The 15,517-nt window shown below is 46.6% G+C and overlaps 1 protein-coding gene across 2 annotated transcripts in view; it reads right to left on the reverse strand.

Annotated features, from left to right (window-relative positions):
• Positions 1-301: 301 nt before the first annotated feature.
• The window catches only part of LOC139570080 (protein phosphatase 1B-like), a 30,547-nt gene continuing 15,331 nt past the window's right edge, over positions 302-15,517 (reverse strand). The window contains exons 2-8 of one of the 2 annotated variants that reach the window (XM_071391583.1): positions 14,053-14,544; positions 13,477-13,650; positions 13,179-13,352; positions 5,099-5,216; positions 4,260-4,371; positions 4,088-4,145; positions 302-2,214 (exon numbers count right to left, since the gene is read on the reverse strand). In XM_071391583.1, the coding sequence (XP_071247684.1) occupies positions 2,191-2,214; positions 4,088-4,145; positions 4,260-4,371; positions 5,099-5,216; positions 13,179-13,352; positions 13,477-13,650; positions 14,053-14,535 (1,143 nt within the window). In that variant the 5' untranslated portion in view covers positions 14,536-14,544 and the 3' untranslated portion in view covers positions 302-2,190. Of the gene's footprint in view, positions 2,215-4,087; positions 4,146-4,259; positions 4,372-5,098; positions 5,217-13,178; positions 13,353-13,476; positions 13,651-14,052; positions 14,548-15,517 lie in introns of both variants that reach the window. The other variant, XM_071391584.1, reaches the window with a different exon arrangement.

The raw sequence follows: 15,517 nt of genomic DNA on the forward strand, positions 1-15,517 counted from the left end.
CCCATCACAAAATTAAACAACTCCCCCACAAAAATACACAAACGGCCCATAATCCCCTAATCCAGCTCAGATTAAGAACACCTTAAAAGATGTGATTTCAATTGGAGATTATGGTGAAATGATGATTGAGAAACAGAGGGTATTTGGGGGGGGGGGGGGTCTGCAGTTTGATTCTCCCTGAAGTGTACACTCCATTCATTGTCCCTCCATGAGGAGGCGTGAGTGTCCACTTCCAGAAAAATAAGTGAAAATTGGAACGCACATAAATAGGGTAAAGTAAACACACTACCCAGAGACTGTGGCCACTGGTCCTTGGCAGGTATTTTATTTCATATATAGACGCTTTCTGTAATCAAATGTGAGTGCAATCAAACAGCAAAAACAAAACATTACCGATGTAATCCGAACCAGGAACACAGGGTTAACACTGGGACTCTACCTGGGTTAAAAGGTACATGCCACAATTTGACTTCGTCATACAGTGAGGGCAGCACTCTGCTTTAAAGAGAACAGCAACAGAATATTAAGTGTCACTTTTGGCAGATTTTAATTGTGTAACCAGGAAGTTGCCCTGCAGTGTATGGTGACGTCACATTGTAGGGTGCACCTTTAAAACTAGAAGCCTGGGTGCCAACTGAGTCTACCAGAGGGTATGTCGTCACAAAGCAGGATCAAATGTTTAGGTAACGTTCCTAAATATTCTCTAAATCCATATTTCCTAGTTTAAAAAAAGAGACAGATTTGAATTCAACTTCAGCTTTTGTAATAATTTGTCAAATAAACAGCTACGTGTGACTGTTGATCAAAGTGACCAGGTTAACTATTGATCCTGCTTTGATCAGGGGGCGGGGAAGAGCGGCAGGGCTGGGAGGTGGTGAGACAGCGGGGTCTAGGAGAGGTCTGTTTTAGACACAGCAGGTCCAACAGTGACAGCCCTACTCCCGCCCTCCCTCAGTCCAGCCAGTGACATCACACAGGATGATATCTTCACACAAAACCCACCCCCTCAGAATCCACCATTGTGAGCCCATTCCCACCCGAGAGAAGAGAGCCTTATAGTCCTCTGCTGAATCCCAAACCAGTCCCTTGCCTCTACCAACTCACTGAGGTCCCTCCATTGTCACACTTGCTGACAAAACAGAGGCTGATTTTCAGCACAACGAAGTGATCAATGAACCCCAACACACATGACTTGCATGATATTCTAATTGAGAAATGTCCCATTGTTTCAATACAGTGTGAATCGTAGTAAATTGAACATTTAATTTGGAAGGTATTATAATTCATTACGTCAGACCAACAAATGTATGTGCCATAAATTGTGAAAATGCGTGCCTAATTATGAAATTACACTAACTCCAAAACATGTCGTGGTGGGTGTCGGTATACTACTTTTCTGTGAAGTATCAAAGTGTAACAGAGGGTCGAATTAGCCCCTAATCCCACAATATTTTCACTCCCTCAGCTTTGGGAAACTTGTGCACATGGCTGGCACGAACGCGCAAATCTAGTGCCGAGGGGGAAGGAACTGGTTTGGGATTCCACTTTCTCTCCTTCCTTTATCTGACAGCAAACAAGAGGAAAAAAACATCACAAATCTCCATCCATCAGCAGGAGCCAATCAGAGGCAGTCAGGTGGGATCAGTTTTAACCAATAACTGTCCAGTAGCGGTGGAGTTTTGCAGAGGGGGTAGTATAACCATCAACATGTAGCACGTGGACCCTCCTCTGAGTGTGTGTGTGTGTGTGTGTGTGTGTGTGTGGTACATGCATGTGCAGGGTGTGGTGTGTAAGGTTGAAGGGTGTGTGTGTGTGTTCGGGTCCAAGACAAGAGCCAGATTGAACCAGTCTGGTTCCTGGTCCCCACCTCAAAGCTTTCTTTCACACAAATACACCTCAGGTCCTCATGTCCGTGTGTAGTCGGGTGATCAATGTCAACAACATCAACAAAAAAAATAATAAAACACCAGAAAACCTGGAAGGTAAAAACCATCTTCTACCCTCCTGACGTTTCATCAGTCCTTAAAACCGCCTCCAAAAACACACTCCTCCCAGGTAACAGCAGAGCGTGTGTGTGTGGGTTCGTCCTCACACACATGCACGTCGTCCACTGGGCGTGTGGAGGAGGCAACTCCCCCTCTGGGTGGCTAGACCAATCACAGGAGGAGACCGGGGTCGCCGTTACCACGACTACCAGTGGTCCTCCAGATCACACTGAGAGAAAGAGGGGGACAGAGAGAAGGTGTTTATGAGGTGGCATAGGAAATACAATATAAATCTGATGTTATTTACGTACTGATGTTGAGAAGTGTGTGTGTGTGTGTGCGCATCAGGAGCTAAGAATATGAGGGGTCGAAATGTGGGTCAATAGGTGGGATGAGTCGATCTTGGACTCATCTGACGGTGGCCTACTGAAAGGCCGGCTGTGTCAATTCTCATACTAGGCTACATCCCATTTAATAGGATTTTTGTCAAGAATATAACATTTGTACTGAGTATGCTAGAAATGCCAGGATGCCATGTAATAGGAAATCACTGTACACTATTCAGCACGTGAAGAGCCATTTGACCCACAATGGAATGTTTACAGGAAAAAGTGTTTCTATAAATCAGAACAGAAAGACTGTCAGACACCGACCAAATCTGACAGACAAGAGACAAACCAAATCAGATACAGATCTTATTATGATGATTAAAATCAAATCACTTTTATTATTTTATTTGTTCACAAATCGCTGTATGGAACAGATTCAGCCCCCCCATAATAGCCTTTTTACAAGTGAGGACTGGCAAAATGTCCTCAGTTCTCTCAATTTTAGTTAGTTTACGATTCTTGTGAGGACTTCTGGTACTCAGACGTATAGTAAAACGTGGATACACACATCATTTTGTGCCTTGTTGCCCTCATGTACTAAGTGCCATATTCTGAGATAAATACAACTCAGTATTTAGAAATACAACAATGATAGGGGACACACTTTTTGAAAAGCAAGTATCTTAAAAACTTCTATATTTTGAACTTTGCATTCTTTTAGAACATTGTATTTTCCTGAATTTTGAAGTAGAACAGGACCTTACAGTACTGAAGTGGACACACATCTCAACACACATTCTACCAAATACACACACTGGCACGCACGGCCGACCAGACAGACAGGCAAGACAGACACAGACAGGTGGTTTATGGGAACTTGTGCTTTTATAAATGCCAGTCCAGTAGAGGAGCGAACTCCTCTCACTCAGTCGGGTAGAGGTCCATACATGATCGGCCCCTAGACTTAGACCAATCATCTTTCTATCTGTCCCATTATGGTGTCTGAGAGCGCGGATGGGGGGGGCTGGTTGGTCGAGGTCTGCAGCTAGAGGATCTAGTTGGACGAACTCTTTCGGAGCCGCCGGAGGATCTGGTTGGTCGATGTCTGCCAGAGCTGCTGGAGGGGCCGTGTCTTTGGTTCTCTCTGCGTCCCGGGGGGGTCTGGCGTCTCGACGACGGCGGGTTAAGGTCGGGGAGGGCGATGGGGAGTCAGGGAGGTCATCTGCGGTAAAGGAGGAGGATTCCTCACGTGTGGGCTGTATTTCCTCCAGCACCGAGCGATACTGCTCCCGGTGGTGCAGGCGGAAATGACGCGCACTTACGCACGCACACTTACACGAACGCTTCTCACACCATACTAGCCCTACCCCTGTGGCCAGCTACCCATAGTGACATCGTCTTTGTCCAGTGAGGAGAGAAGCCACCAGTGCCTTCCAATCCCCCACTACGAGTCCCAACTCCCAAAACACAGACACAGTATGGACAGACTAGACTACGCCATATAGCTAGTTCCCGTTCTTAAGACGTCCTGGACTTTGGTGGTATTTTCTAAAAGGTTTGGACATGGCAGGAACATCAGGGAGCAGTTCTCATGTCATGTGAAACAAAGTCTTGACTCTAGATCAAATACTCCATTTTGATCACGCTTGGTAATCGAAGGTCCTCGAAGCCCATTCACACTCCGGCCCAGAGGGTGGCGCTGTTGTGACTGGGCTGGGGTGGGGTGGGTAATTGTGGAGGTGGGAGGTCATGGGTCAAAGGAGAGTTACTCACCCCTTCCTCTTCTCTGTGTGGGTTCAACCTGCTGTACACCGCCTCGATCACACTGCGTCTGAATACACACACAGATTATACATTATCGTTTGTGTGCATTAGTGAAGATTGATCTGAAAAGAAAATGGACAATGAAGTACATTTCTTCAGTGTGCGTGTGTGTAATATTTACTTGCTGGCCAGGCCTCCTCCAGGAGGTAGGTTGGGGATGTTCTCAGAGGCGATGTACCTCAGAACAGACACCAGGTCAGGAACCCCCTCTTCTCCACAGCCACCCAGCAAGTCTATGGACAGACACAGGGTTAAAGTGGAAACAGAAAGATGGACAGCCGGTTGCCTTTGAACAGATTCTACATGTTGAATCGGCGCAAACAGCCATTGCTCGTGGCTCGCTAAAACACACCGCAGAGACAGCTAGCGATAGGGCGGCTGGCTAAAACACACTCCAGCGACAGCTAGCGATAGGGCGGCTGGCTAAAACACACCGCAGCGACAGCTAGCGATAGGGCGGCTGGCTAAAAAACACCGCAGCGACAGCTAGCGATAGGGCGGCTGGCTAAAACACACCGCAGCGACAGCTAGCGATAGGGAGGCTGGCTAAAACACACTGCAAAGACAGCTAGCGATAGGGCAGCTGGCTAAAACACACCGCAGCGACAGCTAGCGATAGGGCGGCTGGCTAAAACACACCGCAGAGACAGCTAGCGATAGGGCGGCTGGCTAAAACACACCGCAGAGACAGCTAGCGATAGGGCGGCTGGCTAAAACACACCGCAGCGACAGCTAGCGATAGGGCGGCTGGCTAAAACACACCGCAGAGACAGCTAGCGATAGGGCGGCTGGCTAAAACACACCGCAGAGACAGCTAGCGATAGGGCGGCTGGCTAAAACACACCGCAGAGACAGCTAGCGATAGGGCGGCTGGCTAAAACACACCGCAGAGACAGCTAGCGATAGCTGGTCTTCGGTGCAGTGTGTCCAAGCTCTCAGAGAGGATGTGCGTGTTCTCACCCTCTACACGTGTCTCCAGGTATTTGTCCAATTCCTCCTCTTTCTTCAGAGCTTGTTCAGACACCTTGGGAGCTCCCGGTAAAGTCACCAACACCACACTCATGTTATCCCTACTGCCCTGGACACACACACACACACAGAGAGAGACAGAGGGTTAGAACGTCAATTAAAATCGTATAGGTCACATGTGCTGTATACAACAGGTGATGATCTTACTGTGAAACGCTTACTTACAAGCCCTTTACCAACAATGCAGAAAATAAAAATAATGAAGAAAATATTTACTAAGTAAAAAGAAAGTAACAATAAAATAACAATAACGAGGCTATATACAGGGGGTACTGAGTCAATGTGCGGGAGTACAGATTAGTCAAGCTAATTGAGGTAATATGTACAATTGAAGTCGGAAGTTTACATACACTTAGATTGGAGTCATTAAAACTCGTTTCTCAACCACTCCACAAATTTCTTGTTAACTTCTTATGGCTGCAAGTGAGTATTGAGTAGCTTGGATGAAAGGTGCAGAGGTGCCCAGAGTAAACGGCCTGCTCCTCAGTCATAGTTGCTAATATATACATATTATTATTAGTATTGGATAGAAAACTCTCTGAAGTTTCTAAAACTGTTTGAATGATGTCTGTGAGTATAACAGAACTCATATGGCAAAAACCTGAGAAGAAATCCAAACAGGAAGTGGAAATTCTGAGGCTGGTCAATTTTCAACCAAGATCCTATTGACATCACAGCGAGATATGGATGAGTTTGCACTTCCTACGGCTTCCACTAGATGTCAACAGTCTGTAGAACCTTGTCTGATGCCTCTACTGTGAAGGGGGGCCGAATGAGAGGGGAATTAGTCAGGTCTGCCATGACCTGACCATTCTTTGACCATGCGCGTTCACATGAGGGAGATCTGATTCATCGCTCATCTGAAGTCAATGTAATTCTCCGGTTGGAACGTTATTCAAGATTTATGTTAAAAACATTCAATACATCTTTTGACGTGTTTCTACTGACTGTTACGGAATTTTTGGACATTTCGTCAGGTTTAAGTGAACGCGCTTCCTGACATTGGATTTGTTTACCAAACACGCTACAAAAGTAGCTATTTAGACATAAATGATGGACATTACCGAACAAAACAAACATTTCTTGTGGAAGTGGGAGTCCTGGGAGTGTATTCCGACGAAGATCAGCAAAGGTAAGTGAAGATTTATAATGCTTTTTATGAGTTTTGTTAAGTGCACAATTTGGCAGGTAACTGTACGGCTTGCTTTTGTGGCTGAACGCTGTTCTCAGATTATTGAATATTGTGTTTTGCCGTAAAGCTTTTTGAAATCTGACAGCGGTTGCATTAAGAACAAGTGTATCTGTAATTCTATGTAAAACATGTATCTTTCATCAAAGTTTATGATGAGTATTTATGTTATTTGACGTGGTTCTCTGCAATTTCTCCGGATATTTTGGAGGCATTTCTGAACATGGCACCAATGTACACAGTTTTTTGTATATAAATATTAACTTTATCAAACAAAACATATGTATTGTGTAACATGAAGTCCTATGAGTGTCATCTGATGAAGATCAAAGGTTAGTGATGAATTTTATCTCTATTTGTGCTTTTTCCGACTCCTCTCTTTGGCTGGAAAAATTGCTGAATTTTTCTGTGAGTTGGTGGTGACCTTACATAATCGTTTGTGGTGCTTTCGCTGAAAAGCCTATTTGAAATCAGACACTTGAGGGATTAACAACAAGATTACCTTTAAAATGGTATAAGATACATGTATGTTTCAACTGTTCCACTGTTCTGCCTGCGGCTATGGAACCCTGACCTGTTCACCGGACGTGCTACCTGTCCCAGACCTGCTGTTTTCAACTCTCTAGAGACAGCAGGAGCGGTAGGGATACTCATAATGATCGGCTATGAAAAGCCAACTGACATTTACTCCTGAGGTGCTGACTTGGTGCAACTACTGTGATTATTATTATTTGACCATGCTGGTCATTTATGAACATCTTGGCCATGTTCTGTTATAATCTCCACCCGGCACAGCCAGAAGAGGACTGGCCACCCCTCATAGCCTGGTTCCGCTCTAGGTTTCTTCCTAGGTTTTGGCCTTTCTAGGGAGTTTTTCCTAGCCACCTCTTCACCTGCATTGCTTGCTGTTTGGGGTTTTAGGCTGGGTTTCTGTACAGCACTTTGAGATATCTGCTGATGTAAGAAGGGTTATATAAATACACTGCTCAAAAAAATAAAGGGAACACTTAAACAACACAATGTAACTCCAAGTCAATCACACTTCTGTGAAATCAAACTGTCCACTTAGGAAGCAACACTGATTGACAATACATTTCACATGCTGTTGTGCAAATGGAATAGACAACAGGTGGAAATTATAGGCAATTAACAAGGCACCCCCAATAAAGGAGTGGTTCTGCAGGTGGTGACCACAGACCACTTCTCAGTTCCTATGCTTCCTGGCTGATGTTTTGGTCACTTTTGAATGCTGGCGGTGCTTTCACTCTAGTGGTAGCATGAGACGGAGTCTACAACCCACACAAGTGGCTCAGGTAGTGCAGCTCATCCAGGATGGCACATCAACGCAAGCTGTGGCAAGAAGGTTTGCTGTGTCTGTCAGCGTAGTGTCCAGAGCATGGAGGCGCTACCAGGAGACAGGCCAGTACATCAGGAGACGTGGAGGAGGCCGTAGGAGGGCAACAACCCAGCAGCAGGACCGCTACCTCCGCCTTTGTGCAAGGAGTAGCACTGCCAGAGCCCTGCAAAATGACCTCCAGCAGGCCAAAAAGGTGTATGTGTCTGCTCAAACGGTCAGAAACAGACTCCATGAGGGTGGTATGAGGGCCCGATGTCCACAGGTGGGGGTTGTGCTTACAGCCCAACACCGTGCAGGACGTTTGGCATTTTGGTGTTCTCTGGCAGATTGGCAAATTCGCCACTGGCGCCCTGTGCTCTTCACAGATGAAAGCAGGTTCACACTGAGCACGTGACAGAGTCTGGAGACGCCGTGGAGAACCTTCTGCTGCCTGCAACATCCTCCAGCATGACCGGTTTGGCGGTGGGTCAGTCATGGTGTGGGGTGGCATTTCTTTGGGGGCCCGCAGAGCCCTCCATGTGCTCGCCAGAGGTAGCCTGACTGCCATTAGGTACCGAGAAGAGATCCTCAGACCCCTTGTGAGACCATATGCTGGTGCGGTTGGCCCTGGGTTCCTCCTAATGCAAGACAATGCTAGACCTCATGTGGCTGGAGTGTGTCAGCAGTTCCTGCAAGAGGAAGGCATTGATGCTATGGACTGGCCCGCCCATTCCCCAGACCTGAATCCAATTGAGCACATCTGGGACATCATGTCTCGCTCCATCCACCAACGCCACGTTGCACCACAGACTGTCCAGGAGTTGGCGGATGCTTTAGTCCAGGTCTGGGAGGAGATGCCTCAGGAGACCATCCGCCACCTCATCAGGAGCATGCCCAGGCGTTGTAGGGAGGTCATACAGGCACGTGGAGGCCACACACACACACACACACTACTGAGCCTCATTTTGACTTGTTTTAAGGACATTACATCAAAGTTGGATCAGCCTGTAGTGTGGTTTTCCACTTTAATTTTGAGTGTGACTCCAAATCCAGACCTCCATGGGTTGATAAATTTGATTTCCATTGATAATTTTTGTGTGATTTTGTTGTCAGCACATTCAACTATGTAAAGAAAAAAGTATTTAATAAGAATATTTCATTCATTCAGATCTAGGATGTGTTATTTTAGTGTTCCCTTTATTTTTTTGAGCAGTGTACATTTGATTTGATTTGTTTGAGGAATTTTAATTATGAGATTTCTGTTTGAATTTGGCGCCCTGCACTTTCACTGGCTGTTGTCATATCATCCCGTTAACGGGATTGCAGCCATAATTAAAACTATAGTTTTGGCAAGTCTGTTAGAACATCTACTTTTTTGACATCACTTGACACAAGTCATTTTTCCAACAATTGTTTACAGACAGATTATTTCACAGCATCACAATTCCAGTGGGTCAGAAGTTTACATACACTAAGTTGACTGTGCCTTTACACAGCTTGGAAAATTACAGAAAATTGTGTAATGGCTTTAGAAGCCTCTGATAGGCTAATTGACATCATTTGACTCATTTGGAGGTGTACCTGTGGATGTATTTCAAGGCCTACCTTCAAACTCAGTGCCTCTTTGCTTGCCATCACTGGAAAAATCAAAAGAAATCAGCCAAGACCTCAGAAAAAAGAATTGTAGACCTCCACAAGTCTGGTTCATCCTTGGGAGCAATTTCCAAACGCCTGAAGGTACCATGTTCATCTGTACAAACAATAGTACGCAAGTATAAACACCATGGGACCACGCAGCAATCATACCGCTCAGAAAGGAGACGCGTTCTGTCTCCTAGAGATGAACGGACTTTGGTGCAAAAGTGTAAATCAATCCCAGAACAACAGCAAAGGACCTTGTGAAGATGCTGGAGGAAACACGTACAAAAGTATCTATATCCACAGTTAAACAAGTCTTATATTGACATAACCTGGGACTGGTGCACTTCACAAAATAGATGGCATCATGAGGCAGGAAAATTATGTGGATATATTGAAGCAACATCTCAAGACATCAGTCAGGAAGTTAAAGCTTGGTCGCAAATGGGTCTTCCAAATGGACAATGACCCCAAGCATACTTCCAAAGTTGTGGCAAAATGGCTTTAAGGACAACAAAGTCAAGGTATTGGAGTGGCCATCACAAAGCCCTGACCTCAATCATGTAGAAAATTTATGGGCAGAACTGAAAAAGCGCGTGCGAGCAAGGAGGCCTACAAACCTGACTCCGTTACACCAGCTCTGTCAGAATTCCAAAATTCACCCAACTTATTGTGGGAAGCTTGTGGAAGGCTACCCAAAACAATTGACTCAAGTAAAAAATAAATAAGGCAATGCTACCAAATACTAAATGAGTGAATATAAACTTCTGACCCACTGGGAATGTGATGAAAGAAATAAAAGCTTAAATAAATCTACTATTATTTCACATTTTTAAAATAAAGTGGTGATCCTCACTGACCTAAGACAGTACATTTTTACTAGGATTAAATGTCAGGAATTGTATTTATTTTTATTTTTAAGAACTACGTTAAATGTATTTGGCTAAGGTGTATGTAAACTTATGACTTCAACTGTACATGTAGGTAGAAGTAAAGTGAATACGCATTGATAACAAACACAGTAGCGTAAAAGAAACGGGGGGGGGGGGTATTTGATTAACTGTTAAGCAGTCTTATGGCTTGGGGTAGAAGCTGTTAAGGAGCCTTTTGGACCTATACTTGGCACTCCAGTACCACTTCCCATGCGGTAGCAGAGAGAAGTCTGACTTGCGTGGCTGGAGACTCACAATTTTTAGGGCCTTCCTCTGACACCGCCTGGTATAGAGGTCCTGGATGGCAGGAAGCTTGGCCAAAGTGAAGTACTGGGCCGTGCGCACTACCCTCTGTAGGGCTTTGCGGTCGGATGCTGAGCAGTTGCCATACCAAGCGTTAATGCAACCAGTCAGGATGCTCTCGATTGTGCAGCTATATAACAACTTTTGAGGATCCATGCCAAATCTTTTCAGTCTCCTGAGGGGGAATGGGCGTTGTCGTGCCCTCTTCATGACTGTCTTGGTGTGTTTGGACCATGATAGCTTGTTGGTGATGTGGACACCAAGCTCTAGACTTGCTCCACCACAGCCCCATTGTGCTTGGCCACGCAGTCGCGGGTGAACAGGGACTACAGGAGGGGCCCCAACGTTGAGGATCAGCATGGCAGATGTGTAGCCTACCCTTACCACCTGGGGGTGGGCCCATCAAGAAGTCCAGGATCCAGTTGCAGAGTGAGATTTTCTGTCGCGGGGGCCTTAGCTTATTGATGAGCTTTGAGGGCACTATGGTGTTGAACGCTGAACTGTAGTCAATGAACAGCATTCTCACCTAGGTGTTCCTTTTGTCCAGGTGGGAAAGGGCAGTGTGGAGTGCAATAGAGATTGCATCATCTGTGGATCTGTTGTGGGAGTATGTGAATAGGAGTGGGTCTAGGGTTTCTGGGATGATTGTGTTGATGTGAGCCATGACCAGCCTTTCAAAGCACTTCATGGCTACAGACATGAGTGCTACAGGTCGGTAGTCATTTAGGCAGGTTACCTTAGCGTTCTTGGGCACAGGGACAATGGTGGTCTACTTGAAACATGTAGGTATTATAGACTCGGTCAGGGACAGTTTGAAAACGTCAGTGAAGACACTTTCCAGTTGGTCAACACATGCTCCGAGTACACGTCCTGGTAATCCATGTGGCCCTGCAGCCTTGTGAATATTGACCTGTTTCAAGGTCTTACTCACATCGGCTATGGAGCGCTTGATCACACAGTCGTCCGCACCAGCTGGTGCTCTAATGCATGCTTCGGTTTCACTTGGCTCAAAGCGCACATAGAAATAATTTAAGTCGTCTGGTAGTCTCGTGTCACAGGGCAGCTCACGGCTGGGCTTCCCATTGTAGTCCATAATAGTTTGCAAGCCCTGCCACATCCGACTAGCGTCAGAGCCGGTGTAGTAGGATTCAATCTTAGCCTGTTTGATGGTTCGTCGGCGGGCATAGCAGGATTTCTTCCCGCTCCATGAAAGCGGCAGCTCTACCCTTTAGCTCAGTGCGGATGTTGCCTGTAATCCATGGCTTCTGGTTGGGGTATGTCCGTACGGTCACTGTGGGTGCAACGTCACCAATGTACTGATTGATGAAGCCGTGACTGATGTGGTATACTCAATGCCATTGGATGAATCCTGGGGGATTCCGAGGCTGGAACTCAGGACCTCTGCCTCACTAGGTCATACCGAGGCTGGAACTCAGGACCTCTGCCTCACCAAGGTAGACCGGGGCGGCAGGTAGCCTAGTGGTTAGAGCGTTGGACTTGTAACCGAAAGGTAAACTTAAAAAGGTAAAAATCTGTCGTTCTGCCCCTGAACAAGGCAGTTAACCCACTGTTCCTAGGCCATCATTGAAAATAAGTAATTGTTCTTAACGGACTTGCCTAGTTAAATAAAGGTAAAGTAAATATTCCAGTCTGTGCAAGCAAAACAGTCCTGTTTAGCATCTGCGTCATCTGACCCCTTTCATATGGAGCGAGTCAACGGTATTTCCGGATTCAGTTTTTGTTCGTAAGCAGGAGGGTAGACTTATGGTCATTTGCCAAATGGAGGGCGAAGGAGAGCTTTGTATGCATCTCTGTGTGTGGAGTAAAGGTGGTCTACTGATTTTTTTATCCTCTAGTTGCACATGTTACATGCTGGCAGAAATTAGGTAAAACAGATTTGTTTTCCTGCATTAAAGTCCCCGGCCACTAGGAGCGCCGCCTCTGGATGAGCATTTTCTTGTTTGCTTATGGCCTTACACAGCTCGTTGAGTGGGGTCTTAGTGCCAGCATCGCTTTGTGGTGGTAAATAGACAGACACGAAAAACATAGATAAACTCTTGGTAAATAGTGTGGTCTACAGCTTATCATGAGGTACTCTACTTCAGGCAAGCAAAACCTCAAATATGAGATTTCGCGCACCAGCTGTTATTGACAAATAGACACAAACCACCACCTCTCATTTTACCAGAGGTAGCTAGCCTGTCTTGCCAATGCACGGAAAACCCAGCCAACTGTATATTATCCATGTCGTCGTTCAGCCACGACTTGGTGAAACATAAGAGATTACAATTTTGGTTGGATAATCTCGAACGGAGCTCATCCAGTTTATTCTCCAATGATTTCATGTTGGCCTATATAATGGAAGAGGCGGGTTACCCACTCGCCAACGAATTCTCACAAGGTACCCGGATCTGTATCCCCTGTATCAGTGCCATCTCTTCATGCGAATGACGAGGATTTGGGCCTGGTCCAATTGCAGTAATAAATCCTTTGCGTCAGACTCATTAAAGAAAAACATCTTTGTCCAGTTCGAGGTGAGTAATCGCTGTTCTGATGTCCAGACGCTCTTTTCTGTCGTAAGAAACAGTGGCAGAAACATTGTGTGGTGTGTACCTTGTGCAGGCAGGTGTCCACCACAGCATTGCAGACTCTCTCCAGGTCGTCAAACACCTGTAGCCGGGACCTGACGAAGTCGCACAGCTCCTCGTTAGACATCACATCCCAGATCCCATCGCACGCCAGCACCACAAACTCATCCCCCTCCGCAGCACGCTCCAACACACACACCTGGGGGAGGAACACACACCTCAGCCTGAGAGATCACACACACACACACACCTCAACAAGGACAAAGAACTATAAGTTGTTCCAATCAACATGCTACAGTAATAAAGGCTTTTTAAAAACACACCTCTGGCTCTGGGCTAACCAGCTGTTCTGTGGGACCCTTCCCATCCACACACTTGTAGTCATAGTCCCCCAGGGCTCTGGACACGGCCAGGGAACCATTCACCCTCTGGATCATCACTGACCCCCCTGCGTTCTGGATACGCTCCTTCTCTCTGGGGTTACACGGCTTGTGGTCCTAAAAGGGGGGGGGGGGGGGTCATATGTGCATCCCAAATAACTACTCATGACATGATCAAGATTAGAGATTCTGCACCTCACCTAGCTCAAACTGATCCCCTAAAAATATATGATTAATGTTACTATCGCTCAGTCTCTTCATCAATCCCACCCTCTCCCCTTACTCACCCTCAGTATTGTACCTGTGTAGTGTGTGTATAGTATTGGACCATTATATATCTGGAGAGCTACTCTTCTGTAGGTTCACTCCAACCCCAGTTGTAACTAACCTGGTTAGGCACATCAACCAGCTAACTATTAGAGTCAGGTGCTCTAGACTAGAGTTTGAGTGATAACCTCCAGGACGGTTGCTATCCAGGAATAGGGTTGGAGAGTCCTGGTCTAGTGCGTAGTATTGTACCTGTGTAGAGAATCCAACTCGCCCTTCTCGGCTCAGCACGGCCCGGGAGTCGCCACAGTTTATGAAGTAGAGGTGGGAGGGGCTTAGCAGCACACCCACTGCCGTGGAGCCGCTGCGATCCAACCCATGCCGCAGGTCCGAGAAGTTGCGCATGTACTCGTCGATCCTCAGGAAGCCGGCGCGGATCCCATCCTTAACGCCCTCCACTGAGCCCATCCCCGGGGTGAACTCTGCCCCCCCTAACAGGATGTGCTCCAGCAGGTGGGCAGAGCAGTAGTTGGCGACGCGGGAGCCGGCGTGCCCGTCATAGACGGCAAAGAAGGACCAGTCGTTGAGGCCTTGGGGAAGGCCCACCATGGCAGTGTGGGCATCCTCCATCTCCACCCGCCAGCCCTGCATGCTACTCAGCCCATAGTGCAGCCCGTTGCCCTGGCCATGAGCCGTGTGCTTCTCGGTCTTAGGCTTGTCCAGGAACGCCCCCATACCTACACACTGCTGACAGACAGAGTACATAAGGTACATTAACAACATAGTCATACGTTAATATGTCAATGTTACCTTTAGGAAGTCTAGACACTTCGCCTTTATGTCCATGAGGTACAGGTTTTAGACTAACTTTTCCCACTGGTGCTACCATTTCCACTGGTGCTACAATTTCCACAGGTGCTACTGGCGCTACTATTTCCACAGGTGCTACTATTTCCACTGGTGCTACCATTTCCACTGGTGCTACCATTTCCACTGGTGCTACCATTTCCACTGGTGCTACCATTTCCACTGGTGCTACCATTTCCACTGGTGCTACCATTTCCACTGGTGCTACCATTTCCACTGGTGCTACCATTTCCACTGGTGCTACCGGTGCTAATATTTCCACTGGTGCTACAGGTGCTAATATTTCCACTGGTGCTACAGGTGCTAATATTTCCACTGGTGCTACAGGTGCTACCATTTCCACTGGTGCTACCATTTCCACTGGTGCTACCATTTCCACTGGTGCTACCATTTCCACTGGTGCTACCATTTCCACTGGTGCTACCATTTCCACTGGTGCTACCATTTCCACTGGTGCTACCATTTCCACTGGTGCTACCATTTCCACTGGTGCTACCGGTGCTAATATTTCCACTGGTGCTACAGGTGCTAATATTTCCACTGGTGCTACAGGTGCTAATATTTCCACTGGTGCTACAGGTGCTAATATTTCCACTGGTGCTACCATTTCCACTGGTGCTACCATTTCCACTGGTGCTACCATTTCCACTGGTGCTACCATTTCCACTGGTGCTACCATTTCCACTGGTGCTACCATTTCCACTGGTGCTACCATTTCCACTGGTGCTACCATTTCCACTGGTGCTGTGGCAATAATGACCTGACCTGTGTGGTTCATACAATTACTTTGACTTTGTTCCTAGTAATCATTTATTTGAACAGTAAATCTATTGATAAACTGCGTAAATCA

This window comes from Salvelinus alpinus, chromosome 3 (assembly GCF_045679555.1).
Source record: "Salvelinus alpinus chromosome 3, SLU_Salpinus.1, whole genome shotgun sequence".
NCBI lineage: Eukaryota > Metazoa > Chordata > Actinopteri > Salmoniformes > Salmonidae > Salvelinus > Salvelinus alpinus.